General features: G+C 37.9%; 4 protein-coding genes across 7 annotated transcripts; all 4 read left to right on the forward strand.

Moving 5' to 3' along the window:
- The first annotated feature begins 430 nt into the window (after window positions 1-430).
- Window positions 431-6517, forward strand: srsf3a (serine and arginine rich splicing factor 3a). The gene is made up of 7 exons (XM_032513802.1): window positions 431-692; window positions 1451-1504; window positions 2869-3073; window positions 3160-3297; window positions 5377-5400; window positions 5505-5585; window positions 5953-6517. The coding sequence occupies exons 2-7, from the start codon at window positions 1501-1503 to the stop codon at window positions 5978-5980; spliced, it is 480 nt and encodes a 159-aa protein (XP_032369693.1). The 5' UTR covers window positions 431-692; window positions 1451-1500; the 3' UTR covers window positions 5981-6517.
- A 222-nt stretch (window positions 6518-6739) lies between these two features.
- Window positions 6740-9875, forward strand: LOC116687559 (uncharacterized). The gene is made up of 2 exons (XM_032513024.1): window positions 6740-6825; window positions 7150-9875. The coding sequence occupies exon 2, from the start codon at window positions 7167-7169 to the stop codon at window positions 9873-9875; it is 2709 nt and encodes a 902-aa protein (XP_032368915.1). The 5' UTR covers window positions 6740-6825; window positions 7150-7166.
- Window positions 9876-9978: 103 nt separating this feature from the next.
- LOC116688020 (uncharacterized) lies at window positions 9979-16064 on the forward strand. 4 transcript variants are annotated; one of them, XM_032513794.1, is made up of 3 exons: window positions 9979-10287; window positions 12127-15095; window positions 15959-16064. In XM_032513794.1, the coding sequence occupies exons 1-3, from the start codon at window positions 9990-9992 to the stop codon at window positions 16028-16030; spliced, it is 3339 nt and encodes a 1112-aa protein (XP_032369685.1). In that variant the 5' UTR covers window positions 9979-9989; the 3' UTR covers window positions 16031-16064. The 4 variants fall into 4 exon arrangements, with proteins under 4 accessions (XP_032369685.1, XP_032369686.1, XP_032369684.1 ...); XM_032513795.1 differs by having other exon boundaries at window positions 9979-10135; window positions 12335-15095; XM_032513793.1 differs by lacking the exon at window positions 9979-10287 and having other exon boundaries at window positions 11313-14209; window positions 14285-15095.
- A 2639-nt stretch (window positions 16065-18703) lies between these two features.
- Window positions 18704-21191, forward strand: LOC116688027 (ras-related protein Rab-26). The gene is made up of 4 exons (XM_032513803.1): window positions 18704-19021; window positions 19504-19602; window positions 19710-19786; window positions 19928-21191. The coding sequence occupies exons 1-4, from the start codon at window positions 18917-18919 to the stop codon at window positions 20013-20015; spliced, it is 369 nt and encodes a 122-aa protein (XP_032369694.1). The 5' UTR covers window positions 18704-18916; the 3' UTR covers window positions 20016-21191.
- The last annotated feature ends 117 nt before the right edge of the window (window positions 21192-21308 follow it).

Here is a 21308-nt window from a genome sequence, read left to right on the forward strand (position 1 = left end):
TTAGAATCGTAATACCGCAATTTCCACATCATTTAAACAAATATATTCATGATTGTATGTAGATACCGCATCCGGCTTCCAGCAAGGAAGAAGATATATATATATATATATATATATATATATATATATATATATATATATATATATATATATATACATATATATGCTACAGCCCAACTGGAGCCTCTTCTCCTGGCTGTGTTTAGTGGGTGTGGGTTTTGATTGACATTTTTGGCGGAAGTGACAACGATAACTGCCAGTTGGGTATTGTGAAATCTCTAGCCCGTCACTGTTTCAAACAAACGTTTATTAAATCACTTTATAATGTATCACTTTATTATTCAATTCTCATGTAATTTCATCGCCTCCATTTTTATCAAATCATTTTGTGTTCATTCCAACACAGGTGGTTTAGAACCTTTGCTTCAACCATAGACTGTATATTTATAAATATATATTCCGGTCTATGGCTTCAACCTTTAATTAATGATGTTTAAGCGTGAGATTGGTTAGGTTAAATTACAGGGAAAGCCAATCAGAGGCAAAGTAGGGCGGGACATGCCTTCGCCATCCTAAGAAAATAAATATCTAGCTACGTTTGGGTGTTCTGAATAAATTCAGCTAATGTTAGCAGCTTAAACGGACGGCGTGTTGTCTGCTGCTTACATTTTTAAAACTACATATAGAAAAAGGTGAGCTACATGTCTTATATGTTGATCTGCTTGATTTCTTCAACTTGTCGTCGTGTAGTATGCTGGTGGGCTCAGAAATTGATTTTCTTTTAAACCGTTTCGTCGTGGTTAATGCCAAATTTGCTAGCTAACGTTGCTACATTCTGTTCTAGCTAGCTAACAGAGCTACCTTGCGTTACTGTGTGCATGGCTGTTTGGGCGATTGGAAATCCTGACAACATAAATATTTGGTAGCTTAGTTAGACACGAACATATCAAGTTTCTGTAGGGGTGATTATGTAAATAATGCATATCTAACTATCAAAGAGCACGAAAAGAAGGTATATACCCGGTCGTTGTACGTAGAAGCTAACAAATAACTTTGCTTGCTAGCTAGCGTTAGCTTGGTAATGTGCAGTCAACGTTAGCATTTAAGTAGCTAGTAGCTAAGGCCAATAATGGAGTCCAACCTATTGTGGTCATTACACAGTTGGTAAATTCTTAATGTTTAATATGTTGTTAATTTAATGTTAGACCATTAACGGTATTTATGAAAAACAATCATTTTCTTTACTAGAGAAACCAGAAGATAGGGATGTAGCTATAACGTCAGTATTTCATTGTAATTTACCCATTGGGGATCAATAAAGCGTACACATTATAAAATAATTATAACGTTATGTTTAACCAGATTTTTCTATATGGACATTACATTGTGAAATACAATTGTCACACAGAGGTCAGGAATGTGCCTTTTTAACAATTTCTGTTTCTTTCAGGCTCATCTGATTGTAGGACTTTAAACAAGAAGATATTCAAATCTGGTGAAATGAGTAAGTTATGAAAATTTGTTAATTCACTGGATCAGAACTATATTTATTACCAAAGTAAGTTTTTACTTTCAAGGAATTTGCCTCGGTGCATTTGGTTCTTACAATAAACCTATTAAAAATGAATCAACCGCTGCCTGGTTTAAATTGAATTCATGAGTATTTTTGCTCAGCTCAAAACGCTAAAGGGTGTTTCCCCCAGACAATTCTTTTGCTGAGGTGAAAGGCCACTTAGATCCTGACACACCCAGTTTCATTATCAGTTTAGTTACAAGAGAATGAACTACACACAGAAGTCACATTGATTAAATGGAGGGTATTTGCTGTATACAATAAAACGCTGGGAAACCCTGCACTACTGATAGATTCAACCATATTTGATTTATTAATATAATCACAGCAGGTAGTGACCCATTTGAATTAACATGAGAAGTAAATAGTTGGGATGATAATCACTGTACAATGTTGCAGTTTTTACACACATTATGCAACAAATTCAGAACTAATATCTTCCAAGTGTTTGAGAGTTTAAAATGATAGAACTTTGTTTTTGTCTTCTGTCAGTTTGTTAACTTAATAGTTGGCATTTACTGGAAAGTAGTGCTTATATAACATTTTATTACAACAATGTTTTCACTTGAGATGGGTATGCAAACAATAGTGGATTCTAGGGCATCATTACCATGATCGGAGAAACTACAACACTACTTCAATAAATGCTGTGCCTTGTCATAGATCCTTAATGCATTGTTATTTTCACAGAGTGATTACTGTTGGCTACATTACTACTGTGGTCTTTAAGGAGTACTTTAGTATTAGTAGCTTGTAATATAAATATAGTAGTATCCTAAATAGGGGTGGGTATTAAAATTACAATCTTCTGTGACAAAAGTTGTTGTGATACTGCATAGTATTATACTATTTATTTATTATATATAATATGGAAAGTATCCCTGAAATGCAATTGATAAACTGATTTAATGATAAAATAAACCGGATATTTTTTAGCTACAATAGATTAAATAACAATAAGGAAATTTCTGTTTTGGGGTATTTATGGCAAGAAACCTCATTACAATTATGGTAAAATCCTGTAATTTGTTGTCGTAGAGCAACCGGAAATTCCTTAGACAAACTTAGGCAAAAAAAAAACTAATTCATATGAAACATGTACTTATACCACAAACTAAACCATGTAAATAATGTAAATGTTGGTCATGTAGAATATTGTGGTTTGGAATTTCTTAACCCAAAATGTTGAGGGACACTCTTATTCTGGTAAGTCTTATTCTGGTGATGCAGAATAAGTTATCACACTGTGTAAGCAACATTTATCATAGCTCTCCATGTTTGTGTCTCTCTTTCAGGCCAAACTGACCAATTTCCCCTTGACTGCAAGGTTTATGTTGGGAATCTAGGAAACAATGGAAACAAGACAGAGTTGGAAAGTGCTTTTGGGTACTATGGTCCTTTAAGAAGCGTTTGGGTTGCCAGGAATCCTCCAGGCTTTGCTTTTGTAGAGTTTGAAGATCCCAGAGATGCATCTGATGCTGTGAAAGAACTGGATGGAAGGTAACTTAAACACATTTTAAGTAGTTCTTCTTTTTGCAGGACGTGTTATTTTGCACTTTCATACTCATGTGATGACTTCTGTTTAGAACCATGTGCGGCTGTCGAGTGCGTGTTGAGTTATCCAATGGGGAGAAGCGCTCAAGGAGCCGTGGCCATCCTCCGTCATGGGGTGGTAGACGCCCTCGCGATGATTTTAGGCGGCGTAGTCCTCCAGTCAGACGCAGGTATGTTTCTTACTTGACGATTAATTTCACGTTTTTTTTACAGTCTCATTTGCAGTGTTTTATGAGCACAAATGACAAAGCATATTTACATTCCCCATACACTGTAATAATTATTTTAGTCCATCAAAACAGTATGGCAAGGTTGTTTTTAACAAGTGTGGCAAGCTCCCACACTGACAAAATTTCTCTTTAGATTTCAAACCTATTACAGCTTATTCAGCCTTTAAGCCAAAACCAAGTACGAGGAAGTTTCTGATTGGTCGTCACTATAGCCTAAATTTTATGGTTGGCACTCTTAGTGCTGTAAATCATGTTAGGGAAATAAAATTAGTAGCACACATACAAAATGAGTTCATCAATAGAAAATCTGTGGATCTAGCTGCTTAGGGATTTTGTATATTGATTTCACTCTCTTCAAAAAGTGGAACTTTCTTCAGTGTTTTGTTTCACAGGTATTTTTTTTATCTTTGCTAATTTTGTCAGCACTTGACTATTCATGAACTCTTATAATAAAAAAAGGGAGAGAGACCAAACTCTACCAGTTATATTGCTTTACTGGGACATCTTCAGAGCCACAGTTTGCACTTCATCAAACATTTTATAGGTACTTTTCTATAATTACCTTCTGCAGGTGTAAATTTTGTTTTCTTTCTGAGTTCAGTTGCCATCTATTAATAAAACTGAACCCCGTTGCAGAGTCACCACCACGCTTCTCACCATCTGAGTCAGTCAACTAGTCTTCTTTCAGCATCATGTGACTGCTGACCAGGGAGCCCCAATCAGCTTGGCTGGTGTTGTCACATGACCAAGGCGCACCGCCAGTCGTCAGGTTCCACCAACCTTTTGGTTCCTGAGCATGCAGTTCCCAGCATCCTCCTCTTCTTCCTCCAACCTTAATCCAATCGACAGCGGCCCACTTCATATTATCAACCAATCACCGTCTTTACTCTATTCTTCACACAACTACTGTATCAACGGGAACAGCCCTTGGCTTACATCCCTTCCCATCCTTCCCCCCCAAAAAAGGCAGGGAAAATCTACAACTACCCCTTCCAACCAGCCACCAAGCAACTTCATATCTCCAACATTTGCATCATGTGGCAAATCCTCTCTGCAATTCGACTTCCCTCACCATCAGTCTGGCTTCCTTGCGTCATTTCTATCTTGTCCAAATCCCCCAAAATAGTAAGTTGCTTTTATCCTGCTCTTTGTAGTTTTATGCTTGACAGTTTTCCCTCAGCAGTTATGTAATTAAGCGAAGTGCAGAGCTGCAAAAATCTACTGATCAAAAGTTGTGGTCAAGGAACTTTTGCCGTCAGTCTTTAATTTTTATTTGCAAAAATTAACATTTTTCGGATGTTTGCAGATTGCATTTTCATGGCTCGACATTAAGCCATCTTAAGTAGTATCCATTGAAATTGTTCTAGTTTTACTGCTGTCCTCCTTTTCCATGAAAATATCATTTCACCTCGAGTGCCCCACTTTCTTAATTCAATAATTTGTATTTTTCTTTTTGAGCCACCATTAGAGCCAACACATGTAGGTTACTTATGGTTTTGATGCTACAGTCACAAGACGAAGATGGTCAATCTGTTTCTCAGGTCCACTTTACTACACTAATTTACTTTTATCATGGAATTAGTGTAGATCATTGTGCACAAGCTGTGTGCCTACAGAGTTTTAAAGGCAGTTTTATAACGGCCCCACAGCAGGCAGACAATCTAAGAACATGTTTTTCACATTTGTCATATTTTATGTTGGAAAATATTTTAGTTGTATGTCCCAGGCAAGCCTTAATGTCGAGCCTTGATTTTGTGGCATATTCTGAAATCTGGCTCCATGATTGGTGCTAATTGGACAAAGTTTCCTTTTAACCAGTTGATCTTGATGCAGTTCATGGATGCAGATGATCCTTCTATTAACAGACAAGGAACTACGTGTAACCACACTTTTACGTGTAATCCATGTCTCTAGGGATCAAGAATACCAGAGGTGTCATTAGTGATGGGAAGGTTAAATTGTCTTTTCTAATTTTTGTTTGCTTCATGTTTTTTTTTTTTTACTTCACATGCACTATAGGAGGAGGAGCCGCAGTCGCAGCAGGTAAAGTTCTAACAACTGAATTCATTTAATCAATGCCTTTTTTGTAGATGATTACTGATAAAATTATTACTATGTTAATTATTTTTTGGGGTTTGGTTCACCAGGTCTCTTTCAAGAGACAGAGGCAGACAACGTTCTCTTTCCAGAGACAAGAAGTGCCCAAGATCCATCTCACGGTCAAGGAGGCAAGTTTACTTATTATGTAATGGATAATGTAGAGCAAGCGGGTCATTGTGATCTCGGACAGGGTGATGCAGAAGAGTCTTAAATCACCCTCCCACTTAATAAATAAATAAATTGACACACAATATTGATGCAAAAAGATTTTATTGGTTTAAAAAATGGTCTATGATCAGAACTCTGTCTATGACAACGGTCTGTTAGCCATTGCAGGGCTCTGCTATTCAAAAATAACATTGTAGAATGCCTTAATTGACCATCAGAATCAAGTGTTCCTCAAAGTTGTGTCATTATGATTATCGTACTGTACCTTATTGCTAGAGTATTTTATCAGTCACTTTGCGCTTATTCACTAGTTTGTTTATTTTACAGTCGTTCCCGGTCTAACGACAGAAAATGAGGACCTCAAACGATGGTTCACCTGCAGGATCATGCTGGTTGGGGGAAATACAACTTTTTTTTTCTTTTTTTTAAAAGTCAAGTTTTTCTTTTCTCTAGGGTTGGCCAAGTTACATATTGTGTAATAGCAGTCTGTTAAATTAACAACAAAGGAGCAAATTCTATCTTACCCTGCATGTTTTGAAATGGAATACTGGTTTTAGTTTTACATTACCATCCTGTTTTTTTAAACTGTTTAATTAAAGGTCATGTGATGTTTTTATTTTGTGATTTTTATTCTTGGTTCACTCTTAAATTACTGGCAATGGGTTAATGTGAGATGCACCACCAGTAGGAGCATACTTTATACCAGTGACAAATGTCAAATGTGTGCTGTTTGCAGGCTGTCCTTGAAGCCAATATCTGTAATTCTGTATTTTACCTATGTCACTTTTGCAAAAAAGGGCATTTACTCTATTCAACTTTGCTTGAGTCTCTTAATTCTGACAATTTGTGCTGCAGTTAAACAACTTGTTCAATAAATGGTTTTCCAAGGTGACACTATCCTCCCCTTTTGTGTTTCAATAGTTCCCCCACCAATAGCAATATATTAAAACTCAGTGTACAGTAAGCAAATTACATTTTGTTAAAGCAAAAATGGAAAATAAGTGTTTTCGTTTTAGGAAGTATTGTAAGTTGTTGCTGTTGCATGATAAAGGCGGCAAATGAAGCCCACACAGGAAGTTCTTAGTCATGGTTGCAGTAAAGGAACAACCCCCATGTGTGAGATGTATTTACCATTCAGCATATGTGGATGATGTTACAAAGCAACTCGTGTTGTGAGACGACAGGTGCCAGATTTGGCTGGTAAGTACTAATGGCGTGACAATTATGTAGAAGGCCTAAAATTATTTGTCAAATTATTTCCTTATGAATGTAATTGAAGTTTTCATTTTTATAAGAAAGTGCCTTTTCAACTGTTAGATGGTAGTAATCCTGCATACCAACAAAGCAGTATTTATCTTGATTTTGTTGGTAACTTGTTTTGTGTGTAGTTTTATGGAGACCGAAATAACTAGTCTTACTGTTGTACATTTTTTTTGTTAAAATTCAGTTGATAACTTATGCTGCTGAGTAGATTTAAACTTGTTTTGGTGACATGTTGCTTCCCTGAATGTCTCATTATTTAAGAAAGAAGATAAAAAGTCATGTCTGCTCAAAGTGCAAAGAAAAAAAGACTTGGTTCACGTCGCCGGGGAGCAAACCAAAATGAAATCTCTAAGAATGACGACGTCCACATAACAGACAATACCTTTGTAGCTGAGTGCGACATACCAGAAGAACATGCTGAATCATTAAATGTATTTGCTAATCCTGAAAATTTAACAACTGAAACGCAACATCCACCTTTGCCCGAACTCTCAGGCAACAGACGAAAACTGGGCTCTCGTCGCAAAAATAAACTACTGCGTGTTGAGGATGAACCTATCGAGGAAGTTGAGGGAAAAACAGGGTTAAAGGAAACCACAGTAACAAAACAAATGTCACTTGCAATACAATCTGAGAAGCAGGAAGTTATTCAAGGGAGTGAACATGTGTCTACAACACATGAAGACTATTTCTATCCGGCCGCTACACCTAAATATTCTTCTGAAGTTCAATACGCAACTACACCTAAATGTCCAAAGGCTGACCTGAAAAGTTTAACTCCCAAAAGTGAAAATCTGCAAGCAGACCTAGAGGAAAATGAGACTGACTCTAAAGTGGTACATGACCCTTGTAATTTAGTGGAGACTGCGCAAGAAGGAATTGACAGGTCGGACAGTCTTCGCAAAGAAGAAGTCAAAGAAAGTGCACATCTTGTTGACATCTCAGAGTTAACTAGTTCAAGTATGCTTTCATGTCCAGGAGTAGATAGGCAACTCATTAACCAATCAAATTTCAGGCAAATGCCTGAAGAAAAACTTTCCAATGTGCATTCTGTAACAGAAAAAGAGTGCAAGGAAAGAGACGACAACACAGAATTGTTGAGGAAGGATGGAACTTTACAGGGCAACTATTTGGTGAGTGAGTCACATGTGGAATCAGTAGCTATGCAGTTTTGTACCAAACCGGAGATAACCACAAAAAAAATCAGCCAAAGAGAAAATACCACACTTGAACAAGCCTCAATTTCATCACCAAAAGTGGAGTTACCTACAGACAAGAAACAAAATGAGTGTTCCAATTTATTTGAAGTGAAATGCGCTCATCATTCAGAGGATTCTGTAAACAACTTGCGTGAACATGAGGTTAGGCCAACACAGATTAAAGAAATGCCTCCAATTGATGACCCATCCGAAAGTGTGATACACGATGTCATAGGAAATTCTAAAATAATTTCTGGAAACTTAACAGATAGAACTGAAGTCAGTGACACAAACCAATCGGCATTGATTGTGAAGAGAACTGATGAGTTTCCTATAAATCCGGACATTTCAATGCCTGACAACAAACAAGATGAGCACTCTAAAAAAGAAAGCATCTTTGAAGCTGTAGAGCAGAAAAACGAGGGTTATTATGTATCTGATACCAAGAAGCCACAAATCAGCAACATAGAAGGAGTAGACACTGCACTAGGTCAGGTATATGAGACTGAAGGCAGAGTACAGGATGACACAAAACCAAGTGCTGAACACACAGGTCATCGGGAGATGGAAGGACTAGTCCATGAAATGGAGCGTGAATCCTCTTTTCAAACCCTGCAATCAGATAAAAATGCAGCTCTTGACTCCCAACCTCAACATAGCAACATTGGCATAAACCCCATTGGGAACAGAAGAAAACTGGGGTCTAGCCAAAAAAATAAAGGAAGACGGCATGACAAGGACTCAATGGAAACTATGGTGGAAGAAATGGATCAATTTGACACTGCTCAGACTGAGGATGTTTGTGATCAAGTAAAAGAAAATGCACTTGTTGGCGGTAACTTACATTCAAGTTTGACAGTAGATCAGCAGATGATCGACCAATCAAATTCCACAGAGATGCCAGAGGAGGAACTTTCCAATGTGTGTTTTGCAAAAGAAAACAAGGAAGAAGACGACCACACAGAATTGTTCAGGCAGGATGGAAATTTACAGACCCACTACTTGGTGAGTGAGACCTGTGTGAAATCAGAAGCTATAGATTATTCTATCACACCAGAGATAACCACAGATAAACACCCCCCCAAAGAGCATACAGAACCTCACTGCAGTGTTGAACAAGCAATATGTTTGTCACCAAAGAGGGAGTTACCCACAAATGACAGACAAATGGAGATTTTCAACTCATCTGAAGGAAAAGAGGCTCATCAGTCAGAGTATTCTTTAAACAAACCGCATGAAAAGGAGATTACGCCAACAGATATGCATGAAATACCTCAAATTGATGACTTATCTGAAAGTGTGATAAATGATGCCACGGACAATTCTGAAATCATTTCTGCAAACCTGGCAGACCAAACTGAAGTCAGTGACACATACCAATGTGAGTTGATTGTGAAAAGGACTGGTGATTCTCCTGCCAATCAGAAAACTTCAAATTCTGACAAACAGGATGAACATCCTACAAAAGAAAACAGCTTTGAGTCCTTAGGGCGAAACCATGAGGATTCTCATATTTATGATATCAAGGAACCACAGATCAGCCACATAGAAGGAGTAGACACTGCACTAGGTCAGGTATATGAGACTGAAGGCAGAGTACAGGATGACACAAAACCAAGTGCTGAACAAACAGGTCTTCAGGAGATGGAAGGACTAGTCCCTGAAATGGAGCGTGAATCCTCTTTACAAACCCTGCAATCAGAAATAAACGCACCTCTTGACTCCCAACCTCAACATAGCAACACCGGCTTCAACCCCTTTGGGGAAACAGAAAAAACTGGGGTCTAGCCGAAAAACTAAAGGAAGACAGCATGTCAAGGACTCTGTTGCTGAATCATACCACAATCCTACAGAAGAAGTTGTTGGCGATACCAGGGATAATGAACCCTTGAAACAACAGAAATGTCATTATCAATAGAGACAGCAGTAAAGGAAAAATCCTTGGAAACTATGCTGGAAGAAATGAATCAGTTTGACACTGCTCAGACTGAGGATGTTTGTGATCAAGTAAAAGAAAATGCACTTGTTGGCGGTAACTTACATTCAAGTTTGACAGTAGATCAGCAAATGATCGACCAATCAAATGCCACAGAGATGCCAGAGGATGAACTTTCCAATGTGTGTTTTGTAAAAGAAGAAAACAAGGAAGAAGACGACCACACAGAATTGTTCAGGCAGGATGGAAATTTACAGACCCACTACTTGGTGAGTGAGTCCTGTGTGAAATTAGAAGATATAGATTATTCTATCACACCAGAGATAACCACAGATAAACACCCCCCCAAAGAGCATACAGAACCTCACTGCAGTGTTGAACAAGCAATATGTTTGTCACCAAAGAGGGAGTTACCCACAAATGACAGACAAATGGAGATTTTCAACTCATCTGAAGGAAAAGAGGCTCATCAGTCAGAGTATTCTTTAAACAAACCGCATGAAAAGGAGATTACGCCAACAGATATGCATGAAATACCTCAAATTGATGACTTATCTGAAAGTGTGATACATGATGCCACAGAAAATTCTGAAATCTTTTCTGGAAACTTGGCAGACCCAATTGAAGTCACTGACACTTACCAATGTGAGTTAACTGTGAAAAGTACTGATTGTTCTCTTACCAAACAGGAACTCTCAAATCCTGACAAACACGTTAATCATCCTACAAAAGAAAATAACTTTGAGGCTTTAGAGCAGGAAAATAAGGATCGTCATGTATATGGTAGCAAGAAACCACAGATCAGTGACATAGAAAGACCAGACACTACACTAGATCGGGTATATGAGATTGAAGACCGAGTTGAGGATGATATAAAACCCAGTGCTGAACACACAGGTCATCAGGAGAAAGAAGAACTCTTATCTGAAATGGAAGAAAGTGAATCCTCATTACAAACCCTACAATCAAAATAAATGCTTCTTTTGAAGCCCAACCTCAGCATAGGGACACCAGCCTCAACTCATTTGGGAACAGAAGAAAACTGGGGTCTAACCGAAAAAATAAAGGAAGACAGCATGACAAGGGCTCTGTTGCTGAATCATACAATCTACACAAAGAAGATGTAGAAAGTACCAGGGATAATGAAGCCTTCGAAACAAGACAAATGGTATTGGCAATAGAGAGAACAAGTCATTCAAGTCAGGGGAGTGAGAGGGATATCAAGCCTGCAACACATGACAGCTCTTTGTATACAGCCATTATGCCTGTTATCTTCTGACATCCCAGGCCCCACAACAACAAATCATCCAGAGGCTGACCTAGAAAGTGTAAATACTAAAAGTGAAAACCCTCTGTATGAAAACCCTCTATATGATCATGACTTTAAAGTGGAGGTGTCTGATAAATCAGTGGAATCCACCCTAGAAGGAACAGACCAATCTGACACTCTTCAGAGTCAAGAAGTTACAAGTGCTCATCATTCAGAAGATGCTGTAAATACAGTGCATGAACAGGAGGTTAAGCCAACAGAAATGCCTCAAATTGATGACACATCTGAAAGTGTGATAAATGATGCCACGGACAATTCTGAAATCATTTCTGCAAACCTGGCAGACCAAACTGAAGTCAGTGACACATACCAATGTGAGTTGATTGTGAAAAGGACTGGTGATTCTCCTGCCAATCAGAAAAATTCAAATTCTGACAAACAGGATGAACATCCTACAAAAGAAAACAGCTTTGAGTCCTTAGGGCGAAACCATGAGGATTCTCATATTTATGATATCAAGGAACCACAGATCAGCCACATAGAAGGAGTAGACACTGCACTAGGTCAGGTATATGAGACTGAAGGCAGAGTACAGGATGACACAAAACCAAGTGCTGAACAAACAGGTCTTCAGGAGATGGAAGGACTAGTCCCTGAAATGGAGCGTGAATCCTCTTTACAAACCCTGCAATCAGAAATAAACGCACCTCTTGACTCCCAACCTCAACATAGCAACACCGGCTTCAACCCCATTGGGAACAGAAGAAAACTGGGGTCTAGCCGAAAAACTAAAGGAAGACAGCATGTCAAGGACTCTGTTGCTGAATCATACCACAATCCTACAGAAGAAGTTGTTGGCGATACCAGGGATAATGAACCCCTTGAAACAACAGAAATGTCATTATCAATAGAGACAGCAGTAAAGGAAAAATCCTTGGAAACTATGCTGGAAGAAATGAATCAGTTTGACACTGCTCAGACTGAGGATGTTTGTGGTCAAGTAAACAAAAATGCACATGTTGGCGGCAACTTACTTTCAAGTTTAACAGTAGATCAACAATCAAAATCTACGGAGATGCCAGATGAAGAACTTCCCAATGTGTGTTTTTTAACAGAAAAAGAAAAACTGAAAAATGTAAATTTACAGACCAACTACTTGGTAAGTGAGGACTGTGTGAAATCAGAAGATACAGACTATTGTATCACACCAGAGATAACTACAGATAAACACACCCACAAAGAGCATACAGAACCTCACTGCAGTGTTGAACAAGCAATATGTTTGTCACCAAAGGAAGAGTTGTCTACAAGTGATGAACAAAAAGAGCATGTGAACTTATTTCAAATCAGAGGAGCTCGGCATTCAGAAGATGCTATAAATGAAGTGCATGAAGAGGAGGTGAAGCCAACACAAATGCATCAAATTGATAACTTCTCAATAGAGGACAGTCAATCTTCTTTACAAACACTGCATTCAGAAAGGAATGTTCTTTTGGACTCCCAACCTTTTGACAGTTATCAGAGCATCAAAGGGCAAAGTCCCACAGGCTTTAACACCAAAGGGAACAGAAGGAAATTTGGGTCAAACCGAAAAAATAAAGGACCGCAGGTCAAGGACACAACAAAACTGTCATATTTAACAGAAACAATGAGGCAGGAAGAATTAAAAGAGCAAGCCAACCAAGACGTCAAGCCTGCTGGGGAAATAAGAACATTTGGATCAACCGTAAATGGCGAAGAAAATACAGAAAAGATGTCGGAGGAAGGCACAATTTTGTCACAGAATGTGATGGATAGCAGGACAGTTGTGACAGCAGACATTCATTCAAGCTCAGGAAAAGATGACTTTGTCAAATCCAAGGAAGTTAATGAGACGGAAAATAAACTCATAAAAGAGACTGAGAATCTAAATCAGCTTACAGAATGTGACACAGTTAAAATGGAGTTGACACAATCACCAAAAATCTCAGTTTGGAAAGATGATTCAGACATACAGAATGTCTCATATGATGAAAATGTCACCGCCAGGCCAATCGCTGATGGTCTTGAGCAAGAAGGAGCCTTTCAGGTCCATGACACGGAAGTTTTATCTTGTGACAAAGAATTTAATGAGCAACAGACAAATGGTACATCACAAATTCTTGGAGATGTCACAATAAAAGCCTATAACTCAGGAGTGGAGAGCTCAATGTGTGTACCAGTTTCTAGACAGGATAAAGATGGAGAACAGAAAGACCATGAAGCCCAAGAAATTAATATTTCACAGGTGATCCCACATGCTGAACTGTTTTCTGCATCACAAAATAAAACTGATACTTTGGCTCTGTTTGACATTGGTCTTGAGGAAAACATCCAAGCAGAGCCAGCTGGGGACGTATCTGAGGAAAGTGGAATTTCCAGCCAACAACGGATACAAGAAATAACTACTTTAGATGAAAGTGAAAATTTGAAAGGAAGATCCAAACAGAAAAGGAGAAAAATGGGATCTACTCGCCAGACTCAACTCAATAGGAAACCAGAGGAAAAGAGAGGGGAAACAAAAGAAAGGGACTTTAACACAGAAGCTGACATGAGAAAGGTTGACAAGATGGAAGCAGTAGAGGATTTACAAATTATTGTAACTGCAGAGGTGTCACAGAATGAACATGCAAAGCCATCACTGAGTCCTAAGAATAAAGAACAACAGGAAACGACAAGGTCTGACCTGCAGATAATACAGAGCAACATGATACCAGACATAGATTATTCCAATACTCTCCTTGCTGAGCTATCTGTCTGCCACAATAAAGAAGTTGTTAATCCTGTTAAGTTAGTTCATGTATCCGATGTAAGGGACAGTGAGAGTAATGTAGATGTTAGTGTGGAGTCGTCACAGCTAGATGATTTTACCACCACTGAGATGTATATCACCTCTGTGCTCGCTGGAAGACATTCCATAAATCCACTGCTGTCCGCAAATATGGACTCTACAAACACTGGTATCACAGGGGAGAGCTGTGTGTCTTTATGTGAGACCACACAGAGTCCACAAAATGATGAGAAACAGCCAGAGAGTGTAAACGTAATAAATGACCAAGCTTTGAAATCAGCTGATGAGCCTGTTGTGGCAGATTTGGAAATAGTGAAATCTGTGGTCAGAGGAGGAGCTGAAGAAGAGCACATGAGTGCCCAAGCATACAAGACCCGGACGAAGCAAAATGAAGGAGCTCACACTAAAATTCCCGAGATGATCAATGCAAATTTAGATTCAACCAACAAGAGAAGAAAGATGGGCAGCACCCGCAGAAGTCTCGGATCACGGACAAAACAGGAAGACTTGTATGAAAAACAAAAAGAGGATAATGAGGCAACAGAGGCTGCAACTATTGTTGAAGTTGGAGAGGCTGAAAGTTTCTCAGGCAACATAGGTGTGCCACAACTTCACAAAGACAGTGGCTCTGAGCAAAGGAAAGAAAAGGAATTTGAAACTGCGGAGTATTACTTCAAACCTCACCAGACATTTGAAGAAAATCCTGTTTCACATGGTCAACTAGTAGAAACAGAGCATCAACTAACTCCCAATTATCTCCCCGCAATACAATCCACTTCTCCCAAACACGATTTAATGTCAGAATCAGCATCAAGTAGGAAAATAAGAAAAATGGGATCTAACCGAAAGTCACATGAAAATCAAACAGCAAAAAGGGACAAAATGACTGATGCACAAATTGGGAGAGATGTCAGAAGTATCACAGATGAAAGTGCCAACAAGACAACTGAAGAGCTGAGGGAAGAATCTTTGGGCCCGGACCAAATATCAGAGGTAAGCAAAAAAAAATCTTCTTTCTTTTTTACAATCAAAGAAATTCTAGTAGGAATCTTCAGTTATGATTGTTTCACATTTTACGTAAACTGTTAAACAGGCAGATAAACAGTTGTTTGCACTGCATTTCAGTTGGCTTATTAGTTATGACCAGTTCTTAGAAAACTTTTTAACATTGTGAAGTATTGTCATATTTATAATTTTGTGCCTTTAGCCTGAAATGTGTTTATTAATGGACATTTGGCAGTGGTTTTTTGCACTGTAAGTCTAGGTTGGGCTCTACTTACCATTTGCATACATCCTCTTGCACACTGGACAAGTGTTTGTTGCAAGAACAAAATGACACAATGAACCAAAATGAGGAACATGCGGTCCACACAACATGTTTCTCATGTTGAAAAGGAGAACATAAAATGTATCTTGCTTTTTGATCTTAATTGTGATGTTTATTAACTTTAACAACATAGAAAATGTCTCACACAAATGTAACTTGCAATGCAAATTAAGTTTATAATACAAATTGGCCTTAAATCATGTAATAGTATTTACAGTATGTAAAAGCTTTTTTTTTATTTCCATACAATGTCATATTTTAGTGGTTATAATATTGTACAAACAGTACACATTCCTGATAATCTGATAATGTCCTTAATTAAACGCCACACTTCCTTTGTACCAGAGGATTATTCCTGGGAAACCTGTCAAATAACAAAGTTTGGATCTGCAATTGTTGACTGTCCAGCACTTAATATGAAACAAAATAAGATTATCCTTTTAAGAATAAACAATATACTCTAAGATGAAATCTGCAAATCAAAGTAAATCACCCCTAACTTATGATTGAGATGTTATTGTCTGTGCAGGTTAACACAAGTGACAAGAAACCTTCACCCAACTTCAGCACCTCAAAGGCAACAGAGCAACCGGCTAGGTAAGTCCGATGCAGAGCAACAGCGATATACACACTGTGGCCTCCGAGGCTGGTCCAGGCTTCGCTCAGAACAACAAAGTGTTGACATACCTGGTCTACGTTATGACCAGAGATGAAGCTTCATTCATATCAACATGGACCAACTGTCAGTAAAGATAGAAATACATATCAGCATTAATAACGTGAACACAGTTTTTTTTTTGTTACCCAGCTTCCTAACATGCTGATTAGCGGTCTACTGTAATGAGTTCCCTGCTGGTCTGAGGAAGGAGATGAGGGAGACGAAAGTGTGACTGCCACACAGTTATTTTGATGCTCACGGTGTAAACGGTTTAGGAGATGAGATGCAAGCACAATCATTACAAAGATTTGTCCCTCTATCAGTTGAACTTTTTAACAGGCAACTAATGGAGAAGAGACAAAGACATAGGAGTTACGACACAGTGAGATGACTGAAGGGAGATTCTTATTGTGGGTTTAGTTGTCTTAGACTTAGTTAGATCTGTAGTTCAAATAAGACATAATGGGACAATTCTGCTTCCAACCTGTAGGGGGACCGAAGCGGGAAATGTTCTCTAGTGTTGCTATGAGTGCCTCTTTTTATGCAGCATTTCCTTTAATTCAAGACAGTTTTTTTTCTCCTTTGGGAGACAATGCAAGCAGCCTTGACCGCAACCTTGAAATATGTCTTTTTGTAGATAAATCACAATAACATTTTTAGTTTAAAAAGATGACAGTCAAATATTTTCCTTTTATGTTTTTTTTTTTTTTAACTAAAATTAAAAACATATTTGGGGTTTATGTTTGTGGGTTTAGCAAAATAATAGTAAAAGAAATAAATTATAGGTTAGATTCTGACATTTAAAAAAATTGCCAAAATGTGAAAAAAAATTCTCAGTATGGCTGTTGGTGTTGTTGAAGTGGGGGGGTTCCTTTTTTTCCTGTATACAGTGGGAAGACCCTAAACCAGGATCTGTTCAACACCTTCGTGAAATCGCCTGGCCAAAAGAGTCAACAGAAGTTTTTTGGGGTAAACAAAAATTTAAACATTACCACAGCCGCCGGATAAGAAGGGGGAAGATTAATTGGAGGAATGAAATATAAGTGTGACAAAAAATTGTTTTTGTTTTCGCCTAATTCCGGGCAGCAATCTTCAATAAAAAATTAAAATTTTTAAATGGGGGAGACAGCGGTGGGCAAAACCTCCTTTAAGAAAAGAGCTCAAAGTGGGAAGTTTTCTTTAGATTTACCCGCTTCTGTTGGTAAGATCTATATCTTTATCCAAATGTATTTCCATAAATGTGTGTAAATATGCAGAATAATGTTACATAAATACATTTTGTAGGACTTGTTCTGCATGTGGAGTGGGAGTGGTGGGAAAATGGGGTGTAAGTTGTGGGATACAGTGGGAAGAAAGGAAGTTTTTCTGTTTTTTTTTTCTCTAAATTGCAAAACCCTTACCTGCTAATTATGTGTTGTAATCAAACGTTTAAAAGGTGAAAGCACTTTGTATTGTACAGCATACATTTTTTTTAAAGGGGAAAAAAAGCCGGGTTAAATGTGTACCATAAAATGATCCCATTTAAAAATAATTTTCAGAGTTTTGGGGGCCCCCCAATCTGCCCTGTTGAGGGATTTGGGTCATTTGAAAGTCTTGAAAAAGAAAACATTTAAATTTCTATTTGGCCCGTGTAGCATCTTGAAGCACTTCATAAAGACTGGTGTTGTTCCCTGTTCCCATAACATTTTTAGGAAAATAGCTTAAAGGGGACAGAACTCCAGCAACACTTGTAGAATAAGAAACTACTTTCTTGTGGAACAAATGCATTTTGGCTCATGCTAATGACCCTGGCCACAAGCTAAAAGATGTCTGTCAGGAGATCTAAAAGCTGACTACATCATTCTCTGACCATACGACAAGATACACTGTCAGGTCCAGCAGCCTTACCTGGATCCTCTAGATGTCTATTGTGGGGAGGCACAGTGCCTGGTCCTTCGTAGGAAGAAAGGTCATAGGCTAGAAGTCATTATCTGTTAGTTTGCTGTTTAGGGTGGTGTGAATGTTGTGCAAGTGGTGTTGGATTTTCTGTGTGTAGATGCACTTTGCCTCTCTGGCAGCTGTAATTAATTTACATCTTCTATGCACTTGCTATTGTAGCCTTCCTGAATTTGTATCGGACAATGTGCCCAAAACATATCAGAAGTCGCCCTCAGGCCATATTTTAACTTGTTTTGTAACTGGTTTGCTACACCTCAGCAATGTTAATATTAGTGTTGTTACCACAACAGATTTGCTTCCAGCAGCAGAGGTGGGGTTAACTTGCATGCAGTGCTGAATATTCAAATGGACATATTCGATGATTGAAATAAACAGTGAAAAGGCTCTCGGCTTATGCAGTATAAATTCACTAAATGTCTTGATTTACAGTTTACAGAGAGCCTCCCTAATGCCAGCACTTAGATCTACACATCAAATCATCATTTATGTAAACTCATTTTAACCCAGTGTAATGACAGGCCCCTTTTCATTTCAGTTTTTACATATGCAGATATTAGTCTGAAAATGCAAATAAAAAAGACAAGTTTGACACTAACTTTGTGGACTTAAAATATGTGTGTGGATTAGAGTGAGAGTCACTCGACTTGTGTTAAACTGTGCAGGACATTGTGTAATCATTGTGTCTAGAATGCTTCTAGTGAAAAAGGCTTCAGGGATCTCTGCAAACTTAACTAACCGATATTAGTAGACTGTTGGAGCCACACACCCAAACACTTTTGGACTGTTTAGTCAAGGTCCGATGTTTCTCACTGTTAGTAGCCTCTCCTGGTTTTAAAAATAAGTCAAATCACTCTAATTACATACTTTCTTATCCTTCAAAGGTTTCACAGCATGACAAGGCAAATTTTCCACAAAGCCAATGCATTTCTCTTGATGTATGACATCACTTCTTCTCAGAGTTTTTCTGCAGTCAGCTACTGGGCAAACTGTATCCAGGTATGTTGTCACCACACTACTGGCTTGGTATATTATGTTTTTTTTTTGTTACAGATGTTGAAACTACAGGATACATTTAAGGCCAGACATACCGTAAAGTTGCGACAGAACTTTCTAACCTTAAAATATTTTAATGTCATTGCCAATACTTGTTTTGATATATCACACTGAGGAATATAAAAAAGAGAGTGTCCTTGCACTCTCAGTTGTATGGCAACAAAACCGCCTTTGAAAGCGAGACATTTGGAAAGAGGTGTGTGCACAGCATCTAAAAGGCCTCTGTCGCCTACATACATGCCACACGTATCAGTTACAAGACGCAGAAAGTGCTTGCTGACTCCTCACCCTACTAGCTCCCTTTCAGGATTTATAGTAAAGGGGAGCTAATTGTCTAAATGGTCCACAAAGTCACATTGTTTGTAGAAAGATGTTTGAATTGAAATCCAAGCAATAATCAAACTAATCTACTGTATGTTTTGCAGGAAGGGGCTGCAGAAGATGTAACCATTTTACTTGTTGGCAATAAGAGTGATTGTGCAGAGCGCCAGGTTAAAACTCAGGAGGTGGAAGTTCTGGCAAAGGTATGGAAATATAGTGTTACTTCCTCTAGCACTTTGAGCTCAGAATATAACTAAAAAGTTCTGATTATCAAACACTCACACTAAACGCAGCAGTTTTACATTCACAGGAATACAACTTTGAATTTATGGAGTGTAGCGCTGCCACAGGTGAAAATGTGGTTCAGTCTTTGGAAACTGTGGCCAGGTAACATATTCCACTGATATTTTATTTGTCTTGTGTGGCTTACCACACATATATGCTTTTTTTTAAGCATGTCCTTTGAAATTATTTGCACTGCGATGCTGCTTGCCATTTACCAGTTTGCAACTGTGTTGTCGTTGCCAGGATGTTGAGCCAAAAAGTTGACACAAGAGAGGAAGCCATGGAGTTAAAGAAAGAGCCCAACAAGAAAAAATCATCAGGATGTTGTTGAACAAGATATGTGTCTGAAAACTCAGTAAAGTGGAGAAACACACTGTGGAGTATCACCAGCGATTTCCCGAATCAATTCAATTCCAATTTACAGGGTCCCGATTCAATATCAATTAGAACACAAATTTTGCAGAACAAATGCTGTTAATTTTACAATCAAGAAGCAACCCTCAAATATTTTTTATAATGCACCAGGTTACTTCAAAAAGTTTGCTTAAAGTACTTAACAAGTCATTGACATGCACACACAAGTTTAATTCTCTTTTCACAATTACCTTTAGATGTACGTATATTTTTATTTCTACCAACTTACTAGTATTATTTTAATGTATATATTTTACTGTCTAGCTGGTGCTCACATTCCGTAGAGGCAGGTCAATGAACAGTTTTGATCAAGGAAATAGTTATCACATAATGTATAATGGATTTGTTTAGCTTGTTAGATTTGTTGTAAAGTCTTGTTTTCAGACTGAGGTATTTGCATTTTAAGATTCATTAACTCTTCCCAACGGGAAACTAAACATTTAGTACTTAAGCACTTTCTATTCAGAAAAGTTTCTCAGATCCTTTATAGTTAAAAACAAATCCACAAAGAGAAAATTCTCTATTTTGTACAGCTATCTACACTTAACTCTTAATGTTACTCTCATGACACAAAAATATATATTCCATGTGTATGTACAAAACATTGACATTTTGCTGTTGCTGAATCTTAACAGGTAAATTACCACTATGAAGTTACAAAACATGGTACCAAATTGATATTTTCAAGGATCTACTAAGAGTATTTTTATACTAGTATTATTTATAGAATATTTCAGTGTTAAAGTGTGTGTAAAAGTAACGTGTGCAGTAAGCCTTTGAACAAGAGCATCTTTTCATTGTTTAGTACAGTCTTATACAATAATTACATCATTTATGATTTTGTATGACAACAATCTGTTCTAAATGAATGACATTGGCACCATTGCAGTTGTCACACAGCTGCCAGATAATCAGAAATACATTTCATACCTCTATTAAAGACAACAGCAGTGAAATAAATGGGCTTTAAATATACATGTGAAATAATTTTTTTATGTTTCTGTGTATTTCCCTTTAATTTGTGCGGCCAAATACCTATAATCAAATTTTAATGTCATGCCTCATGCTTAATAAACCTCCACAATGACAACTACATTCTCACAAAGTTAATTTGTGTCCTCGTGAAAGTTGTGTGTTTCCAGACTGACAAAGACAACAGTGTTCCCACAGGAACAACAAGTCCTTTAATGGTATGAAGTGCACAACAACA

This window comes from Etheostoma spectabile, chromosome 4, assembly GCF_008692095.1.
Source record: "Etheostoma spectabile isolate EspeVRDwgs_2016 chromosome 4, UIUC_Espe_1.0, whole genome shotgun sequence".
Taxonomy (NCBI): Eukaryota; Metazoa; Chordata; class Actinopteri; order Perciformes; family Percidae; genus Etheostoma; species Etheostoma spectabile.

Bases quoted from the DNA above. Each gene is read 5' to 3' on its own strand.
- srsf3a (XM_032513802.1), top strand. The intron at 3,298-5,376 runs GTATGTTTCTTA...CATGCACTATAG, and splicing joins AGTCCTCCAGTCAGACGCAG to GAGGAGGAGCCGCAGTCGCA. The intron at 5,586-5,952 runs GCAAGTTTACTT...TTTATTTTACAG, and splicing joins TCCATCTCACGGTCAAGGAG to TCGTTCCCGGTCTAACGACA.
- LOC116688020 (XM_032513792.1), top strand. From the start codon at position 11,556: ATGCCTCAAATTGATGACACATCTGAAAGTGTGATAAATGATGCCACG. The intron at 15,096-15,958 runs GTAAGCAAAAAA...TTGTCTGTGCAG, and splicing joins GCCCGGACCAAATATCAGAG to GTTAACACAAGTGACAAGAA.
- LOC116688027 (XM_032513803.1), top strand. From the start codon at position 18,917: ATGACAAGGCAAATTTTCCACAAAGCCAATGCATTTCTCTTGATGTAT. The intron at 19,022-19,503 runs GTATGTTGTCAC...TATGTTTTGCAG, and splicing joins ACTGGGCAAACTGTATCCAG to GAAGGGGCTGCAGAAGATGT. The intron at 19,787-19,927 runs GTAACATATTCC...TGTCGTTGCCAG, and splicing joins TCTTTGGAAACTGTGGCCAG to GATGTTGAGCCAAAAAGTTG.
- LOC116687559 (XM_032513024.1), top strand. From the start codon at position 7,167: ATGTCTGCTCAAAGTGCAAAGAAAAAAAGACTTGGTTCACGTCGCCGG.